General features: G+C 41.9%; 1 protein-coding gene across 3 annotated transcripts in view; it reads left to right on the top strand.

The window, feature by feature from the left end:
* The window catches only part of LOC139387610 (E3 ubiquitin-protein ligase znrf1-like), a 45,341-nt gene extending 26,892 nt beyond the window's left edge, over positions 1-18,449 (top strand). Inside the window, exons 3-6 of one of the 3 annotated variants that reach the window (XR_011629221.1) lie at positions 14,005-14,110; positions 14,441-14,531; positions 14,817-15,371; positions 16,030-18,449. Coding sequence is in view for 1 of the 3 variants with exons in the window: in XM_071133993.1 (XP_070990094.1) it covers positions 14,005-14,110; positions 14,441-14,498 (164 nt within the window). In the remaining 2 variants the exon portion in view is untranslated. Of the gene's footprint in view, positions 1-14,004; positions 14,111-14,440; positions 14,586-14,816 lie in introns of all 3 variants that reach the window. The other 2 variants (XR_011629223.1, XM_071133993.1) reach the window with 2 other exon arrangements.
* The last annotated feature ends 2,831 nt before the right edge of the window (positions 18,450-21,280 follow it).

Raw genomic sequence — 21,280 nt, 5'->3', positions numbered from 1 at the left:
TCAGACGACACCATTATGTATACTTCTGGCCCCTCTTTGGACACTATGTTAACTAACCTCCAGACGAGCTTCAATGCCATACAACTCTCCTTCCGTGGATTTCAACTGCTCTTAAATGCAGGGAAAACTAAATGCATGCTATTCAACCGATCACTGCCCGCACCTGCTCGCCCGTCCAGCATCACTACTCTGGACGGCTCTGACTTAGAATACGTGGACAACTACAAATACCTAGGTGTCTGGTTAGACTGTAAACTCTCCTTCCAGACTCACATTAAGCATCTCCAATCCAAAATTAAATCTATAATTGGCTTCCTATTTCGCAACAAAGCATCCTTCACTCATGCTGCCAAACATACACTCGTAAAACTGACCATCCTACCGATCCTTGACTTCGGTGATGTCATCTATAAAATAGCCTCCAACACTCTACTCCATAAACTGGATGCAGTCTATCACAGTGCCATCTGTTTGGTCACCAAAGCCCCATACACTACCCACCATTGCGACCTGTACGCTCTCGTTGGTTGGCCCTCGCTTCATACTCGTCGCCAAACCCACTGTCTACAGGTTATCTACAAGTCTCTGCTAGGTAAAGCCCCACATTATCTCAGCTCACTGGTCACCATAGCAGCACCCACTCGTAGCACGCGCTCCAGCAGGTATATCTCACTGGTCACCCCCAAAGCCAATTCCTCATTTGGCCGCCTTTCCTCCATTTCTCTGCTGCCAATGACTGGAACAAACTACAAAAATCTCTGAAACGGGAGATTCATATCTCCCTGACTAGCTTTAAGCACCAGCTGTCAGAGCAGCTCACATATCACTGGACCTGTACATAGCCCACCTGTAAACAGCCCATCCAACAACCTACCTCATCCCCATACAGTATTTATTTATTTTGCTCCTTTGCACCCCAGTATCTCTACTTGCACATTCATCTTCTGCACATCTACCATTCCAGTGTTTAATTGCTATATTGTAATTACTTCGCCACCATGGCCTATTTATGGCCTTAACTCCGTTATCTTACCTCATTTGCACTCACTGTATATAGACTTTTTGTTTTATTTTGTTCTACTGTATTATTGACTATGTTTTGTTTATTCCATGTGTAACTCTGTGTTGTTGTATGTCTCTAATTGCTATGCTTTATCTTGGCCAGGTCGCAGTTGCAAATGAGAACTTGTTCTCAACTAGCCTACCTGGTTAAATAAATAAAGGTGAAATACAAAAATAAAAAAAGATGAGAGCTAGGATGGAGTCCGTCACTCCTCAGTAGGCCAGGCTTGGTCCTGTTTGTGAATGAGTCCCAGAAAGAGGGCCAATTATCTACAAATTCTGTCTTTTGGAAAGGTTAGAAAACAGTTTTCAACCAGTGATTGAGTTGTGAGACTGCTGTAGAGTTCATCACTCCCCCTAACTGGGAGGGGCCAGAGACAATTACTCGATGCCGACACATCTTTCTAGCTAATTTACACGCTGAAGCTATGTTATGCTTGGTGACCTCTGACTGTTTCATCCGAACATCGTTGGTGTCGAACGTGGATAACAATATCCCTATATTCTCTACGCTCGCAAGATTTAGCCTTAGCCAGCAGCCTCATCAGATTAGCCTGCAGTAGCCCTGCCCCCTGGTAAACAGTGTATGATCGCTGGATGATTATTTTTAAGTCTAATACTGCGGGTAATGGAGTCGCCAATGACTGGTTTTCAATTTGTCAGAGCTAATGGTGGGAGGCTTCGGTGGCTCAGACCCCGTAACGGGTGGAGGAGAGACCAGAGAAGTCTTGGCCTCTGACTCCGACTCGTTGCTTAATGAGGAGAACTGGTTGAGCATTCCGACAGCATTTCTTTCCAGAAGCCATGAGAAAATAGTCCGGCTGCGGGGACTGTGCGAGGGGAATTATACTGCTGTCTGTGCTTATTTGTGGCATTCATTCATTCTTTCCTACACTTAAATTACCATTGCCTAACGATTACGTCTGAAGCTGGGCTTGCAGCACGGCTATCCTCACCATAAGGCAATAGTTTTCCTGTATATTACGAGTATAGCGATGTTAATGTTGCTACTTAGCTTCGGCTGGCGGAGGTCCTGTAGAACCATGTCCAGATAAAGTGTCTGGGGTGAATAAGTTGAATGAAAAAAGTTGAGCGAGGAAAAAAAAACTTTAGACTTTGTCGTAAAACAAAGATTTTGATTAAACGGTTATTAAAAAGTTAAAAAACGTAAAGTTGGCAGGTAGCAAAGTAGCAACAAAGTACCCATGTAAGGAGAATACCATGTTTTCACCTCATGTGAATTGTAGTTTCATATGAAATTTGCGGGTTTCACATTCACGTGAAAAAGTCACTTTCACATTCCAACCCCACAGGTGCATCTGCAATTCCACATGTGAAAGTTAGATTTTCAAAGGGAGTTTTCTTACACGTGAAACTGCAAATATGACTTTCATGTCATTATTTTTCATATGTTAACTTGCAATTCTATAACTGTGATTTTCAAATTCACATGTGAAAATCCCATTTTCCATTTCACATGTAAGAAAACTCCACACTTGAAAATCTCACTTTCACATGTGGAATTGCAGATGCACTTGTGGGGTTGGAATTGCAGATGCACCTGTGGGGTTGAAATAATGTTATTCTCCTCACATGTGAAAAGATGATTTCCACTGGTGGAGTTAGGGTAGGAACATCTAAAAAGCCCAAATGCGGGACCAGGGAATGATTTTGAGGGACATTCGCGGAACACTGGACAGAATCATTTTTGGGGGCAGGTTAATGGATCATGTTCAAATGGCAACATAGTTTTGCTGTATGAAGGGTGCTACCTATTAAAGGGGCAATCCATTTTTGGATTTATATACCCATTGATTCTTGAAGAATAGAATGTACAAATGCCTCATGAGTTTAGTTTAATTGTTGTACTCCATCAGAACCCAAAATATAATATTGTTTTACTCTGTTTGTAAACAAAGTAAATGTAAACAAACACTGTATAGTGTAAAATAACGATGGTTAAAACTAGAATTTTGATATCTTAGATGGTCAGTCCTTGCATCCACAGCTTAGTCTATGGATTTGAGAGTGTTTGCTTTTATCTAGCTACTTAGGGTCAGTCCTGGTCAGTCCCTGGATGGGAGACCAGATGTAGCTTGAAGTAGGGGGAAAACTTAACACGTGTTCAACCCACATCTGACTCTTGAAAATTTCAACAACAAATTTTTCTTCTTTATTTTTTTGTGATCTTTTCATGTGTATTTTTTGTAATGGGCAGCACAGCACAACGCAGCACAGCACAGCACAACACAGTCTCCAGGTTCTTCCTGTGCACAGAGACAGTAACTGTGAGCCATGTTGGGTCTACAAGCCAAACAATGATGTGGTGGTGGCACTGTGTAAAGGCGCCCGAATACTAGGTTCGGTTTGCTCCTAGCAGAACTCGACAAGGCGAAGTGAACGTCTGTGCCTCGCATACTAAGGAGTAAATCCAAATCATCTTCGCTCCTAGACCCTGTCCATGCATTTCAAGGCTGCATTGAGACAGTGGCTGCGTTTCAAACTTGTAAGAGACACACGCTCATCCACTTACCCTCGACTTATGCTCTTGGGGGAATCCCCATAACCATCTTTGTCGTCAGTCCAAATGATTAGCCAAGCAAGTGAAGTTCGCAACGTAAGCCCCTCAGCCCTCGTTTTGAATCGAGTTTGCGAGTGTACAATTATGTTCACTTCGGGGACTGAAACGCCCCATGATTAAATTTGTGACGATTGTACAGCCACTAAGACTTAAAACCTCAACGTCAATATGGAGAAGTCAAGATACAAGTGTAAGTAAAAACAAATGTAAATAAACTGTGCTACTAGTACACATGACGGCACAAACACATCTAGTAAAAGTAATGTTTTTGTTTGGTTATCTTTTGGAAATTGTAGAAATAAAACATTTTCCTTCTTCAGATGTTCCAGGTAGGCAGGCTAGCTAATTTATTTGCTAGCTATCATACAGTAGGCGTATATGAATAATTATATAGTTAATATTAGTAGACATGCAATCATAATTGACTGTAGCACATATAAAGCACCCACAAGCTACCGGTGACTGAAAACACAATCGTCGCGGGACGAACGAGGGACGAATTTCCGGGCAAGGGTGGTCTATTTAAAATTCCTTCCTTCCTCCCTCACCCCTTGCCCTGCAAGTGAAAACGTCATGGTACGTCATCAGAGGGTGTGTCTTTTAAGTGTTTGGAATGCAGCCAATGACTTATCTGTGACCCAAGACCTGCTCAGATAATCCCTACCATTGTGTTGCTGAGTTGTCATAGTGCTGCTGCAAATGTACATTGTCCGAGGAGCGTTGGCAGTCATAATGTAAGTAATCTAATTTATGTCCCTCTAACTCCCCTGATTGCCCCTGTCATTCCTAAAATTAACATGTGGAGCATCATTCATGAAATCGATAACTTGCTAGTAACCGATAACATTCATATACTGTCTATCTCTGAAACCCACTTAGATAATTCCTTTGATGATACAATGGTAGGAATACATGGTTATAACATCTGCAGAAGAGACAGGAATGCCAATAGTGGAGGTGTTGCTGTGTATGTTCATGTCATGTTCCTGTAAAGCTTAGAGAGGATCTCATGTCAAATGCTGTTGAGAGGATCTCATGTCACCTGAAGCTCATTCTTGTGGGAAGCTGCTATAGATCACCAAGTGCTAATAGTCAGTATCTGGATGATATCTGTGAAATACTTGATAATGTATGTGATATCAACAGAGAGGTATATTTTCTGGGTGACCTAAATATTGACTGGCTTTCATCAAACTGTAACCAGTGCCTGCAACCTGGTTCAGGTTATCAGTCAACCTACTAGGGTATTTATGCATTAATCAAATCTTTACTAATGCTGCAGAAATCCTCTCTAAAGCAGTATCCAAATCCATCAGATGTAGTGATCATAATACAGTAGGCATATCTAGGAAAACCAAAGTTCCAAAGGATGGGCATAATGTGTGACCGACTGCCTTGATTCAGTCTTATGTAGAAAAATTTGAAATTGTGTTTTGTTTTTATAAAACAGAAACATAGAGCTACAAAATGTTATATCATACACTGAATTTGACAATCAATGGGAAAGTAATTCTGCTTTGAAAGTTGATAAACTAGTAACCTCACTTTTAAGAAAATGGCCTTTGAATGTTTTGGTACCAACTGGAGAGCTCTTCTCTGTCTACACCCAATTCAGCATCGTTCACACCCTCTTAAGCTTTAGCCGACCCATGTCTTTAAGGGTTGATCAGGGCTTTCTGTACAAGCACCCAAGCTAACTGGCTAACTACCTCCAGACACAAATGAGAGAATAGCTCACTGAACATTACTCTCCATAGCAGAGCTGGTTAGGCTGTTTTTATGTTATCCTGAGCATTGGTGACTGCAACTGTGCTGTCAGATTGTCCGTATGGCCATATTCTGCGCTCTGGCACATTCAGACGAGAGTGCTCTGAAATCGGAGTAGATGGCCAGACTGACTTTACGAACACACCCAAAATGGTTACTTGCATCGTGGAGTCTTTTGTTAAGACATGTAGCTAGCTAGCTAGGTAAACAATACACCATAATCTCAATTCATGACGTTACTACCCTGCATGAATCTGCAGGTAGCTAACCAACCAGGTTCAATGTTAGCTAGCTAACATTAGGCTGTAACTAGCCAAGCAAATAGCACTGAGATACGAATAATAAGATCATACATATAATGTTAGCTAGCGAGCCAGGCAGCTAACATTAGCTGGCTAGCTAACATTTCACTTTAACTCGACATGAAAACGACTTTGTCAAAATTAGAAACGTGTAATATCTGAAAATGTAGCTAGCTAGACTATTTTTCTCATATACATCATGGTTGGACACTTCTCCCTGTCAGGGATGCCATGGTTGCCCTTACTTTGAAGATATAATCCGGAGACAGGTGTTTTCTCCATCTCATTAGCTATCATACTCTAATTCCACTGATTTCAAAGCTCAGTTCTCCAGAAAGTGGAGAGCAACACTTGTGCAGATCTACTAAGCAATATATATTTTTTTAAAGCAGTGTTAGACAGGATTACCTACACGTACTAAACAGCTCAAATAGACAGAAGTGTGCTATATGGCAGACCATTCCGAATTCATCTCTCGGCATGTCCAGCCCACTCATTATCTCAGCCAATCATGGCTAGCAGGAAGGTTGCTCACTTTTTCTGTGGCTAAACCAACTAGGCTGGTAATTTAACAATTGTATTCATATTTACAGATGGCATACAAGTTTGTTATTAAGGCACATGAAAGTTCACATGTTCCAGAAGCCATTTCTGCCAAAAAATTAATTTGGATTAAAAAACAGTATATTACATTCAAATGGCCCATGTGAAGTAGTGACTCGCGACATACGCCTAGTTTCCTGAAACAGGTCACATATAGTGTATAAGAGGTCATACAATAAGTTTTTTAGTGATTCCTATGTTGAAGGTGTAAATAATATTTGCTGGTCTGTGGTGTGTAATGAAGAGCAATCAGACGCTGCACTTGACACATTTATGAAATGGCTTATTCCAATTACTAATAAACATGCACCCATTGAGTAAATGTAAAACTGTTAAATCTCTGTGTATTGATGAGGAATAAAACTTGTATGGTTGAGAGGGTTGAGGCAAAAGGAATAGCAAATAAGTCTGGCAAAGATACTGTATTGGCAAACATACTGTAAATTGAGAAATCATGTGACTAACCTGAATAAAAAGAAGAATAAACTGTACTGTGAAACAGAGATAAATTATATAAAGAATGATAGAAAAAGCTTTGGAGCACCTTAAATGAAGTTTTGGGCAAAAAGACTAACTCCGCTCCATCATTCAATGAATCTGATGGCTCATTCATCACAAAATGTACTGATAAGTCAAATCAAATAAAATCAAATTTGATTTGTCACATACACATGGTTAGCAGATGTTAATGCGAGTGTAGCGAAATGCTTGTGCTTCTAGTTCCGACAATGCAGTAATAACCAACGAGTAATCTAACCTAACAATTCCAAAACTACTACCTTATACACACAAGTGTAAAGGGATAAAGAATATGTACATAAACATATATGAATGAGTGGTGGTACAGAACGGCATAGGCAAGATGCAGTAGATGGTATCGAGTACAGTATATACATATGAGATGAGTAATGTAGGGTATGTAAACATTATATTAAGTGGCATTGTTTAAAGTGGCTAGTGATAATTTTTTTACATCAATTTCCATGATTAAAGTGAGCTGGAGTTGAGTCAGTATGTTGGCAGCAGCCACTCAATGTTAGTGGTGGCTGTTTAACAGTCTGATGGCCTTGAGATAGAAGCTTTTTTTCAGTCTCTCGGTCCCTGCTTTGATGCACCTGTACTGACCTCGCCTTCTGGATGATAGCGGGGTGAACAGGCAGTGGCTCGGGTGGTTGTTGTCCTTGATATTGCCAACTACTTTAATGATTTTTTAATTGGCAAGGTTAGCAAACGTAAGCATGACATTCCAACAACAAATTCTAAACATCTATGCATAACTGACCAAATTATTAAAGACAAGCATTGTAATTTAGAATTCAGTAAAGTGAGTGTAGAAGAGGTGAAAAAATTATTGTTGTATCAACAATGACAAGCCACCTGGGTCTGACAACATGGATGGAAAATTACTGAGGATGATAGCAGATGATATTGCCATTCCTATTTGCCATCTCTTCAATCTAAGCCTACAGGAAAGTATCTTCCCTCAGGCCTGGAGGGAAGCAAAAGTCACCCTTTACTGGCTCAAACAGCCGGCTAATCAGCTTGTTACCAACACTTAGTAAACTTTTGGAAAAAATAGTGTTTGACCAGATACAGTGCTATTTCACAGTAAACAAATTAACAACAGATTTTCAGCACTTACATGGAAGGGAAATGCACATGTACTGCACTTACACAAATTACTGATAATTGGCTGAGCGAAATTGATAATACAAATATTGTTGGAGCTGTTTTGTTTGACATCAGTGCAGCTTTTGACATTATCAATGATAATCTGCTGCTGGAAAAACTTGTGTTATGGCTTTACATGCCCTGCTATATTGTGGATTGAGAGTTACCTGTCTAACAAAACACAGAGGGTGTTTTTAATGGAAACCTCTCCAACATAATCCGGGTAGAGTCAGGCATTCCCCAGGGCAGCTGTCTTAGGCCCCTTACTTTTTTCAATCTTTACTAATGACCTGCCAAGGGCTCTGAGTATAGCTTTGTGTCTATGTACTGTATCCTGGTGACTCAACACTATACACATCAGCTACCACAGCAAGTAGAATCACTGCAACACTTAACAAAGAGCTGCAGTTAGTTTCAGATTGGGTGGCAAGAAATAAGTTAGTCCTAAATATTTCAAAAACAAAAAGTGTTTTATTTGGGACAAATCATTCACTAAACCCTAAACCTCAACTAAATCTTGTTATGAATAATGTGGGAATTGAGAAAGTTAACTTAAGGATCTGACACTTTTTTCAATTTTCACCTAAAATGACATACCCTAATCTAACTGCCTGTATCTCAGGATGTGAAGCAACGATATACATATTCCTAATACCATTTGAAAGGAAACACTTTGACATTTGTGGAAATGTGAAATTAATGTAGGAGAATATAACACATTAGCAAGTAAATTAGTAAATTATAATACAAACAAAAAAATGCATTTTCAATTTTTTCTTTGTTATTCCATCTTCTTTGAAATGCAAGAGAAAGGCCATAATATAATATTTCAGTTTAGGTGCAATTGACATTTTTTGGCCACTACATGGCAGCAGTGTGTGTGCAAAGTTTCAGATTGATCCAGTGATGCATTGCAATACTGAACAATAATTTATGTCTAACCAAATGTGTCAAATTGGTGGGGTGGGGTGGGTGTGGAGCCAGAGACAGCAGCGGTCCAAACTGTAGAACCCAGTTCCTACATTTGAATATAAACATTTATTTTAGCAAACAAACTATGCTACATGTTATCTCTGGGACCCCCAGGATGACAAATCAGAGCAAGATTCCTGAATCTAAGTACATTTTGTACCTTCAGAGGTGAATGTATCAAACCAGTTGCCGTAATTCATTTATTTGTTGTTGTGCACTCTCCTCAAACAATAGCATGGTATTTTTTCACTTTAATAGCTACTGTAAACTAGACAGTGCATGTAGATTAATAAGAATGTAAGCTTTTTGCCCATATAAGACATGTCTATGACCTGGAATGTTTTCTGTTACTTACAACGTCATGCTAATCACATTAGTGCACATTAACTCAACCGTCCCGGTATAGGGACACCGATTGCATAGAGGTTAAGGAGACTAAACTGCTTGGAGTAACCCTGAATTGTAAACTGTCATGGTCAAAACATTTTGATGCAACAGTAGCTAAGATAGGGAGAGGTCTGTCATAATGAGGTGTAGTGGCCTGAGGGCACACACTTAATGTGTTGTGAAATCTGTTGTGAATTGTATTGTAATGTTTTTAAAATTATATAACTGCCTTAATTTTTGGGGACCCCAGGAACAGTAGCTGCTGCCTTGGCAGGAATTAATCCATATATCCAATTAGTCCATAAATACAAATACAAAATACTACATAAAATAACTTCGCTTGAAAAATGAGAAAAAATCAGCAATATTGCTGTTTGTCCCTCTTGAGGCACTATAGCAACCTCATAGCCAATAACATTTCCTCAAATAGTCAGAATAATTCAAGAAATCTGAATTCAATTGACATTTTTGTTGAGGTCTTAGTCGCAAAATTTTACATCAAACTAGGATGGTTGTTGCAGCATTTCTCAAGTGAAAAACTTTGCATGAAAACTAGTCGCCTCAGCACTTAATTGAAGAATCCCATCCATAGTTCCCACTCCTACTGTTAATCAATCACAGACAAAGGGGTGTAGACTTCGGCTACTGAACTTTGCCTTGCCTCAAGAAAAAATATTGTGTGCGCGAACAGCCGGAAAAAAACCCTGACAAACACCAAAACAACAACAACAACAAAATGTTGTTATAATATATCAAAATCAAATCAAATCAAATGTTATTAGTCACATGCGCCGAACACAACAGGTGTAGACCTTACAGTGAAATGCTTACTTACGAGCCCCAAACCAACAACAGTTAAAAAAATACAGATAAGAATAAGAAATAAAAGTAACAAGTAATTAAAGAGCAGCAGTTAAATAATAATAGCAAAACTATATACAGGGGGGATACCTGTACAGGATACCAGTTATTTGAGGTAATATGTACATGTAGGTAGAGTTATTAAAGATGATATAGATGATAACAACAGAGAGTAGTAGCGGTGTAAAGGGGGGGGGGGGGGCAGTGCAAATAGTCTGTGTAGCCATTTGATTAGGTGTTCAGGAGTCTTATGGCTTGGGGGTAGAAGCTGTTTAGAAGCCTTTTGGACCTAGACTTGGCGCTCCGGTACCGCTTGCCATGCGGTAGCAGAGAGAACAGTCTATGACTAGGGTGGCTGGAGTCTTTGACAATTTTTAGGGCCTTCCTCTGACACCGCCTGGTATAGAGGTCCTGGATGGTCCGTTCACACTACCCTCTGTAGTGCTTTGCAGTCGGAGTGAACAGGGAGTACAGAAGGGGACTGAGCACGCACCCCTGAGGGGCCCCAGTGTTGAGGATCAGAGTGGTGGATGTGTTGTTACCTACCCTTACCACCTGTGGGCAGCACATCAGGAAGTCCAGGATCCAGTTGCAGAGGGAGGGGCTTAGTCCCAGGGTCCTTAGCTTAGTGATGAGCTTGAGGGCACTATGGTGTTGAACGCTGAGCTGTAGTCAATGAAAAGCATTCTCACACAGGGGTTCCTTTTGTCCAGGTGGGAAAGGGTAGTGTGGAGTGCAATAGAGATTGCATCATCTGTGGATCTGGAGTGGATCTAGGATTTCTGATGTAATGGTGTTGATGTGAGCCATGACCAGCCTTTCAAAGCATGGTTCAGTAGTCATTTAGGCAGGGTACCTTAGTGTTCTTGGGCACAGGGACTATGGTGGTATGCTTGAAACATGTTGGTATTACAGATTCAGACAGGAAGAGGTTGAAAATGTCAGTGAAGACACTTGCCAATTGGTCAGCGCACGCTCTGAATACATGCCCTGGAAATCTGTCTGGCCTTGCGGCTTTTTGAATGTTGACTTGTTTAAAGGTCTTACTCACATCGGCTGCGGAGAGCGTGATCACACAGTCGCCTGGAACAGCGGATGCATGTTTCAGTGTTACTTGCCTCGATGCAGCAATTTAAGTAATTTAGCTTGTCTGGTAGGCTCGTGTCACTGGGCAGCTCTCGGCTGTGCTTCCCTTTGTAATCTGTAATAGTTTGCAAGCCCTGCCACATCCGACGAGCGTCGGAGTCGGTGTATTATGATTTAATCTTAGTCCTGTATTGACGCTTTGCCTGTTTGATGGTTCGTCTGAGGGTATGGAGGAATTTCTTAAAAGCTTTTGGGTTAGAGTCCTGCTCCTTGAAAGCGGCAGCTCTACCCTTTAGCTCAGTGCGGATGTTCCCTGTAATCCATGGCTTTTGGTTGGGGTATGTACGAACAGTCACTGTGGGGACGACGTCATCGATGCACTTATTGATGAAGCCAGTGACTGATGTGGTGTACTCATCAATGCCATCGGAAGAATCCCGGAACATATTCCAGTCTGTGTTAGCAAAACAGTCCTGTAGCTTAGCATCTGCTTCATCTGATCACTTTTTTAATTGACCGAGTCACTGGTGCTTCCTGCTTTAATTATTGCTTGTAAGCAGGAATCAGGAGGATATAATTATGGTCAGATTTGCCAATGGAAGGGTGAGGGGGAGCTTTGTATGCATCTTTGTGTGTGGAGTAAAGGTGGCCTCGATATTTTTCCCCTCTGGTTGCACATTTAACATGCTGGTAGAAATTTGGTAAAACAGATTAACAGTTTCCTTGCATTAAAGTCCCCGGCCACTAGGAGCGCCGCTTCTGGATGAGCGGTTTCCTGTTTGCTTATGGCCGTATACAGCTCATTGAGTGTGGTCTTAGTGCCAGCATCGGTCTGTGGTGGTATGTAGACAGCTACGAAAAATACAGATGAAAACTCTCAAGGTAGATAGTGTAGCCTACAGCTTATCATGAGATACTCTACCTCAGGTGAGCAAAACCTTGAGACTTCCTTAGATATTGTGCCCCAGCTGTTGTTTACAAATATACGTAGACCGTCACCCCTTGTCTTACCAGAGGCTGCTGTTATATCCTACCAATACAGTGTAAAACCCGCCAGCTGTATGTTATTCATGTTGTCGTTCAGCCACAACTCGGTAAAACATAAGATACGTTTTTAATGTCCTGTTGGTAGTTCAATCTTGCTCGTAGGTCATCGATTTTATTTTCCAATGATTGCACGTTGGCCAATAGAACTGATGGCAATGGGGGATTATTCGCTCGCCTACAAATTCTCAGAAGGCAGCCCGACATCCACCCCTTTTTCTCCATCTTCTCTTCACACAAATGACGGGGATTTGGGCCTGTTCCCGGGAAAGCAGTATATCCGTCACGTCGGACTCGTTAAAGGAAAAAGCTTCTTCCAGTTCGTGGTGAGCAATCGATGTTCTGATGTCCATAAGTTATTTTCGGTCATAAGAGACAGTAGCAGCAACATGTACAAAATAAAAAAATAAGTTACAAACATCGCAAAACACAAACAAATAACAGTTTGTTAGGAGCACGTAAAACGTCATCCATCCTCTCTGATGTCATTCTACTAAAGACTGATGCAGGGTTTTACCGGCTTAAGCCTGTCGCATGCTTCCCAGTTGAAACAGTTTGCACAGCACGGCCCCATTCTCATCGACGGGGCTGCTGTGGAACAGGTTGAGAGCTTCAAGTTCCTTGGTGTCCACATCACCAACAAACTACCATGGTCCAAGCACACCAAGACAGTCGTGAAGAGGGAACGACAAAACCAATTCCACCCTCAGGAGTCCTCAGATCCTGAAAAGGTTCTACAGCTGCACCAGTACATCACTGGGGCCAAGCTTCCTGCCATCCAGGACCTCTATACCAGGCGGTGTCAGAGGAAGACTTCAACCACCCTAGTCATAGACTGTTCTCTCTGCTACCGCATGACAAGTGGTACCGGAGCATCAAGTCTAGATCCAAGAGGCTTCTAAACAGCTTCTTTCCCCAAGCCTTAAGACTCCTGAACATCTAATCAAATGGCTACCCAGACTACTTGCATTGCCCCCCTCTTTTACGCTGCTGCTACTCTGTTATTATCTATGCATAGTCACTCTACCTACATGTACATATTACCTCAATTACCTTGCGTAGTCGATGCCCCCGCACATTGACTCTGTACCGGTACCCCCTGTACATAGCCTCACTATTGTTATGTTACTGCTGCTCTTTAATAATTTGTTTATTTTATTTCTTATTCTTTTTTTTCAGGCATTTTTTAAATATTTTTTTAAAACTGCATTGTTGGTTAAGGGCTTGTAAGTAAGCATTTCACTGTTGTATTCGGTGCATGTGACATAAAATGTGATTTGATTTTGATTTGTTGGTCCAGACTAGACAGTGTTCAATGCTGCCCCCTGCTGTTTATTTACATAACAGCAACCAGATCAGGCCTAGACCTCTTTCTGACGCACCGACTAGATGTTCTTCCATCTGACTAGTCCCCAGCTGTGTGTCTTTTGCTCTGTTCTATTCTGGTATTTCTGTTCTATTGCTGCTGTAGTTGTAAAGCCTATAGTAATTTACAGATTTGTTGTTGATCTTGATGTGCCACTGCCTTTGCTATTTCATATTAGGTACAATTTGATGATGTGTCATTGCCGCTCACGGTTGTCTTGTGTTTTCTTTTGTGTGTTTGTGTGTATGTGTACCTGCTTGCCTGTGTGTGCGTCTGCTTGTGTGTTTGTGTGTGTGTTCCAGATGACGTGCTGGCCAGGGATGCCGGGGAGTGTGTAATCTGTCTGGAGGAGCTGCAGCAAGGAAACACCATCGCCAGACTGCCGTGCCTCTGCATCTATCACAAAAGGTGAGACGGTGGGACTAATCAAATGGCACCATGTCCCTTATATAGTGAACTACTTTTGATTAGGGTCAATTGGGGGCTCTGGTCAAAAGTAGGTTGCCACAGGAAATAGGGTGCCATTTTAGGACACACCTTCAGACTGAGCTCAGTTCCTGATCCTGACTGTACAATACGCATGCAGGCTCACAGGATTACACACAGCCTGAAATGACCACTAGATTAATTATACTCAGTGGGGCAATACATTTAGGCCCTTGCGATGTACTGTAGCTAAGGCCAGAGAGATATGTGCATTCATGTGATGATGGTGGGTTTTCTCCTCTTTCTGTTCAGCTGTATAGACTCCTGGTTTGAGATCAATCGTTCCTGCCCTGAGCATCCTTCAGACTGACTGACCTCTGTGCTCCTACTCCTACTGTTCAAGGTGAGAGCATCTCCTCACCTCCTTCTCTTCCACACAGGAGACTGGTGACACGAGGTGTTTCAAAGAACATTATGATCCACATAGCTCACTCACTCGCTGCATAATGCATACGCAGTACGCACACATATGACCACCCTCAATAAAACTCACATTCTTAGTCAGTTTGAAGCTAGAGCATACTGTAAACGTAAATGATGCACTCGAAATAACCTTCTGAACTGTCTTTGTGTATCCACTTTAATGTATGGTTAACATCTCCCCTCCATTTCTCTCTTTATCTATCAGGACACTTTATGTTCCTATCATGGATATCTGGACACTGAAGTAACCAAAAAAACTAAACAATCAAAACAACCTATCTATCAATTGATCTATCAATCTATCAAGAGAATTCCTAGCAAACGGAACCAAAAGAAAAAACATTAAGCTTATACTTTCACTTCCACATGCATAAAAGAGTGCCCCTCCTCCCTGCCACCTCCCCCCTAGCCCTAAAGGCTGCTAACTGCCAGTCCCTATGTTGGCCCAACTAGGCTGACCATCCCTCCAGGCCAACTGCCTCACCAGGCTGCTTGGCCCCCCAGCCAGCCAGTCACCACGCCACATGGCCTGGTCCTCTCTGGGCTCCTCCGGGGGTCTGGCCCTTGCTCTGCTCTGCCTTCCATTTTGCCTCCTGAGTTTGGCCCTGCCTGGCTCCATATCACTCATCTGGATCCAGCCATCTCATGGCCTTCATCAGGAAGAGACAGAGGAGGATAATGAAGATAAAGAAAAAGATGAAGAATAGGGCTGGATGAACCCTGTGTGCCAGGGCAGGGTCGACTCCCAGGACGTTGTCTGGTAATGCAACAAAAGGCTTTCCCCCAATCCCCAGAGTTACAGCACCCACCCACCCAATCATTAGTTGAAGAGACATGCGCTTGTCTTAGTCTTTACTTTGAGGTGGAGCAGCGATGTGTGAAGTGCAGCATTGGTGTGGCAGGCAGGGTCTGTCTATGTAGGTTTCTGTTTGGGTTATGTGTGTGTGTGTGTGGAGGGGTGTAGATAATGCTTCTATATGTGTCGGGGCAGTGAAAATATCAGTCAGACTACACCTGTTCTGTGTGCGTTAGTGTGTGGAGGGGTACGTCGTTTATGCTTGGTGGTGGGTGAATGTGTGTGAGTGTGCTTATGTGTCGTGGGGGACTGTTGGGGGTCGTTGGTTTATGTTTTTCTATGTTCTGGGGCTGTGAGGATGACGTCCGTAAGCATACATGTGGTGTGGTTGAGGTTGGGGTTATGATGCAGCATTCTCTGTAGTGTGAGAGCCTGATTTGCTAAAGGGTCAAATAGAAGTCTGAGACAATACTATGTGTTGGTCTGTGTTTGAAATGTTTACAATTTAGATGTCCATTTTCCCTGTGTGAATGTGGTATCGCTCCCTTTATTTTGCTAATGTTTACAGTTACATAAACTCGACATGACATACACACTCTTTCTCCTTGTTTTTGTCCACCAGGTTTTTGCTGCGATGGGGAAACGCTGACCAGAATTTGTAATTTCCCTGTAAGGGCCTTGAGTGTGTTCATGTGTGTGTATGTGTGATGCCTCTTGGTCTAAGCTACTGTCTGTGCCCCACATGTTTTCTGATGAAATAGGTCAGGTCCTCTCTGGTTGTGTTGGCTGATGTGACTTAATGTAATGGACATATTAAAGACCTATCAACCCAAAAATGACAGTCACATCGTGGAGCTATTCCGGGGTTATAACTTATTTATTCACATTTAACAAGATTTGTTTTCGCAAATCTGTCAGAAAACATACATTACTCTTCAGAATGCCTCTAGTGTATAAAGAATAACAGAATGATGATTCTGGAAGAAAAATACTAACATAGCTCAACAAATGGGTGAATATTTTTTCAATTTCTGTAGGGTGAAAATGTAGAGAATATAGTACCTGTGAGGCCACTATAAACAATTCATTAGCAAGCAGACAACCACCAAGCTTCAACTGAACAAGGAACACAGGGAAGACAGACTACTAGTCAGTTATGATAGAGTATACTATACATATTCATGTCTCCTGCTAACTGTATCCCTGCCCGACTCTGCTAAAGGGCCATATACCTTGATTTCATTTAATGTTTTGAGATGACTTTTTTTCCAAGGATGTGAATGGGTGCCTGTTTTGGAGGTACCAACTAATTGTTTGATGATTTTGATGTGCAATCTGTGGGATGAATACTGATAATGATATATACACAGTACCAGTCAAAAGTTTGGACACAGCAACTCCTTCAAGGGTTTTTCTTTATTTGTACTATTTTCTACATTGTAGAATAATAGTGAAGACATCAAAACCTTCAAATAACACATATGGAATCATGCAGTAACCAAAAAAGTGTTAAATAAATCAATATATGTTTTATATTTTAGATTCTTCAAAATAGCCACCCATTGCCTTGATGACAGCTTTGCACTCCATCACTCTCCTTCTTGATCAAATAGCCCTTACAGGCTGCAGGTGTGTTGGGTCATTGTCCAGCTGAAAAACAAATGATAGTCCCACTAAGCGCAAACCAGATGGGATGGCTTATCGCTGCAGAATGCTGTGTAAACCATGCTGGTTAAGTGTGCCTTGAATTCTAAATAAATCACAGATAGTGTCACCAGCAAAGCCCCCCCACACCATCACACCTCCTCCTCCATGCTTCACAGTGGGAACCACACCTGCAGAGATCATCCGTTCACCTACTCTGCGTCTCACAAAGACACGGCGGTTGGAACCAAAAATCAAACATTTGAACTCATCAGAGCCACGGACAGATTTCCACTGGTCTAATGTCCATTGCTCATATTTCTTGGCCCAAGCAAGTCTCTTCTTATTATTTGTGTCCTTAAGTAGTGGTTTCTTTGCAGCAATTTGACAATGAAGGCCTGATTCACGCAGTCTCCTCTGAACAGTTAATGTTGAGATGTGTCTGTTACTTGAACTCTGTGAAGCAATTGATGCTTGATGGTTTTTACACTTGAAGTTCTTGAAATGTTCCGGATTGACTGACCTTCATGTCTTAAAGTAATGATGGACTGTCGTTTCTCTTTGCTTATTTGAGCTGTTCTTGCCATAATATGAACTTGGTATTTTACCAAATAGGGCTATCTTCTGTACACCACCCCTACCTTGTCACAACACAACTGATTGGCTCAAACTCATTAAGAAGGAATGAAATTCCACACCTGTTAATTGAAATGCATTCCAGGTGACTACCTCATGAAGCTCGGGCTCCAGGCCAGCTGTCTAAGGCAATTCATCTCAGTGCAAGAGGCGTCACTACAGTCCCTGGTTCGATTCTAGGCTGTATCACATCTGGCCATGATTGGGAGTCCCATAGGGCGGCGCACAATTGGCCCAGCGTCGTCCGGGTTAGGCCGGGGTAAGCCGTCATTGTAAATAAGAATTTGTTTGTAACTGACTTGCCTAGTTAAATAAAGGTTCAATTAAAAAAAAAAACATAAAAAAAAGCTGGTTGAGAGAATGCCACGGGCGTGCAATACTACCATCAAGGAAAAGAGTGGCTACTTTGAAGAATCTCAAAAATATTTAGATTTTTTCTAACACTTTTTTGGTTACTACATGATTCCATATGTGTTATTTCATAGTTTTGATGTCTTCACTATTATTCTACAATGTAGAAATTTGTAAAATAAAGAAAAATGCTGGAATGAGTAGGTGTGTCCAAACGTTTGACTGGTACTGTATATAAATATATATATAAATATATATATATAATAAATAAATGACAAAATAAACATGCCTTTTCATGTAATTTCCTTAACTAGATTCAGGCTTAAATGTTAAGTTTAACAAATCTACTCAATAAATAATGGTGTGCTAATGCTTGTCATTAAGCTACTTTGTTGACCCATCACCTAATGTTAAAAGGCAAAAGCTGTGTTCTCTTCTGTCCTGAATAGATTGATGGATTCTCTTGAGGAGAAAACTGGGATCACTCCTGTGACTACTTACAGGTGTTATTGCTCTGTTGCATAAAGCCTGGGTTGTTTTTCTCTAGTCTCATTGGCTTGTCTCAACACATGTCACCACTGAGCAAATAAGATTGTAAGAAGAAATCTTTAGAGACATGAGCAACTTCACCATGGCAATATAAATAAATACTTAACTCTCTATCAGAAGGGGCCATTTACAGTTTAAGTACAGTATGCACATATCAACGGCACAAAATAGAGCAGAAACAAAATGCAAACCGATGGATTTAGTTAATTACAATGGCTTGACATAAAAAATGTCAAGCCATACAGTTATATTGTAGTAAAATCTAAAGAAGCATTTAATTCTGAGGAACTTAAGAAGATAAACAGAGGACAGACAATAATACACTATTTGCCCTTGGGACTAGTCAGTCACTCACGCTACAAAAACAAATATACCAAACGCCTGACACCCAGTGGCAGACAGAGGTATTGCATCCCTAAGTAGTACTGTACACTTCATTCATTTATTCAGTGCTCTGTGATAAGGTGATAGCTTCAGTACCTTCAGTTACAGTAACTTCCCAGGATTCATTAGGTTATTTGGGGTCCAGAGTGGCCTTGAGGCCCTGCATGACCTCCATGGCAAGGGGTCCCATCTCCTCACGAAGCAACACTCGTTTCCCAGGCCCACCCCGTGCTTCCATGTGCATGTCCCGTCCAGTGCCACTGCTTTTCTACAGAGTGAGAGAGAAACAGAGAAATATGAAGACAGGGATAAGAGAGAATGAGTTCCATGGTGAGGTACAAGGGGTCGATCAATGACGAGGTAGGAAAAACTAGGGAGAAAATATAGAGGAAAGAGAGACCTACAGTACCTGGCCAGTCTCTCAGTGAACTCTAGTGACCTCATCCTGGTCATTAGGGGTACATGACCATTATACAGTGGAAGTTTCCATCTCCAACATAACCCACAATCAGACCTCAGGAGAGAAAGAAGCCGTAAGACACTACTGTGTACACAAACATATACAAGTACATCAGTTCCCCAACTAGCAGCCCAAAGGCAGTTTTATTTGGCCCATCCAGTTTTCTGAGCAAAATAGTATTATTATTATTAAACTTATATATTTTTTGAATGTTCATTTTTGGACATAAAAGACTGTAAAAACACCATGAAATCAGCACCAAGTGATTTACAGTGCCTTCGGAAAGTTTTCAGAACCCTTGACTTTTTCCACATTTTATTAGGTTACAGCCTATTCTAAACTTGATTTAAATCAATCTACACACAATACCCCATAATGACAAAACAAAAACAGGTTTTAAGAAATAAAAATACGGAAATATAACATTTAAATAAGTATTCAGACCCTTTACTCAGTACTTTGTTGAAGCACCTTTGGCAGCAATTGCAGCCTCGAGTCTTCTTGGGTATGACGTTACAAGCTTGGCACACTTGCATTCGGGGAGTTCTCCCATTCTTCTCCGCAGATCCTTTCAAGCTCTGTCAGCTTGGATGGGGAGCGTCGTTGCACAGCTATTTTCTGGTCTCTCCAGAGATGTTCGATCAAGTCCGGGCTATGACTGGGCCATTCAAGGACATTCAGAGACTTGTCCCGAATCCACTCCTGCGTTGTCTTGGATGTGTGCTTTGGGCTGTTGTCCTGTTGGAAGGTGAACCTTCGCCCCAGTCTGAGGTCCTGAGCGCTCTCGAGCAGGTTTTCATCAAGGATCTCTCTGTACTTTGCTCTGTTCATCTTTGCTTCGATCCTGACTAGTCTCCCAGTCCCTACCGCTGAATTACATCTCCACCGCATGATGCTTCCACCACCATGCTTCACCGTGGGGATGGTGCCAGGTTTCCTCCAGACATGACGCTTGGCATTCAGGCCAAAGAGTTCAATCTTGGTTTCGTCAGACCAGAGAATCTTGTTTCTCATGGTCTGAGAGTCTTTAGGTGCTTTTTGGCAAACTCCAAGCGGGCTGTCATATTGCCTTTTACTGAGAAGTGGCTTCCGTCTGGAAACTCTACCATAAAGGCCTCATTGGTGGAGTGCTGCATAGCTGGTGGTCCTGCTGGAAGGTTCTCCCATCTCCACAGATGAACTCTGGAGCTCTGTCAGAGTGATCATCGGGTTCTTATTCACCTCCCTGACCAAGGCCCTTCTCCCCCGATTGCTCAGTTTGGCTGGGCTGCCAGCTCTAGGAATAGTCTTGGTCACCAACAGCACACATCAATAAACATTCATGTGTAACAGGAAGCTGGTTTGATGTTGATAATGATGTGTTTTCCTGTGTGCCAAATACACCAGATGTTGTTGTTGTTGTGGGGGGAGGCCAGAGGGAGGTTCTTGGACACATACACAGGCTTGCAGTGCATGGCCTCCAGATTGCAGGCCTAACAAGACTAGGACAAGGCAGTTGGCTAGGTATTGCTCTATTTCAGCTGTCGTGGACAGCCTGGCTGTTTGGAAAAGGAGGTGCTTTCTGAACCCTTGAGTGACCATGCATGTTTGAATGTACATTTGATTGGGGGATTCAAATAAAGTGTGTGTGAGAGAGAGAGAGAGAGAGAGAGAGAGAGAGAGAGAGAGAGAGAGAGAGAGAGAGAGAGAGAGAGAGAGAGAGAGAGAGAGAGAGAGAGAGAGAGAGAGAGAGAGAGAGAGATAGATAGAGAGAGAGGACACACCTGCTCAGTGCCAGACGGCTGAGCTCACATGCACAGACTCATCTCTGCCATGTTGCTGCCTGACTGCTTCACTCAAGGACACTCCA

Source organism: Oncorhynchus clarkii, chromosome 1, assembly GCF_045791955.1.
Source record: "Oncorhynchus clarkii lewisi isolate Uvic-CL-2024 chromosome 1, UVic_Ocla_1.0, whole genome shotgun sequence".
Classification (NCBI taxonomy): Eukaryota; Metazoa; Chordata; class Actinopteri; order Salmoniformes; family Salmonidae; genus Oncorhynchus; species Oncorhynchus clarkii.
The sequence above is the reverse complement of the archived record's forward strand: the minus strand, read 5'-3'. Positions and strand labels throughout refer to the sequence as shown.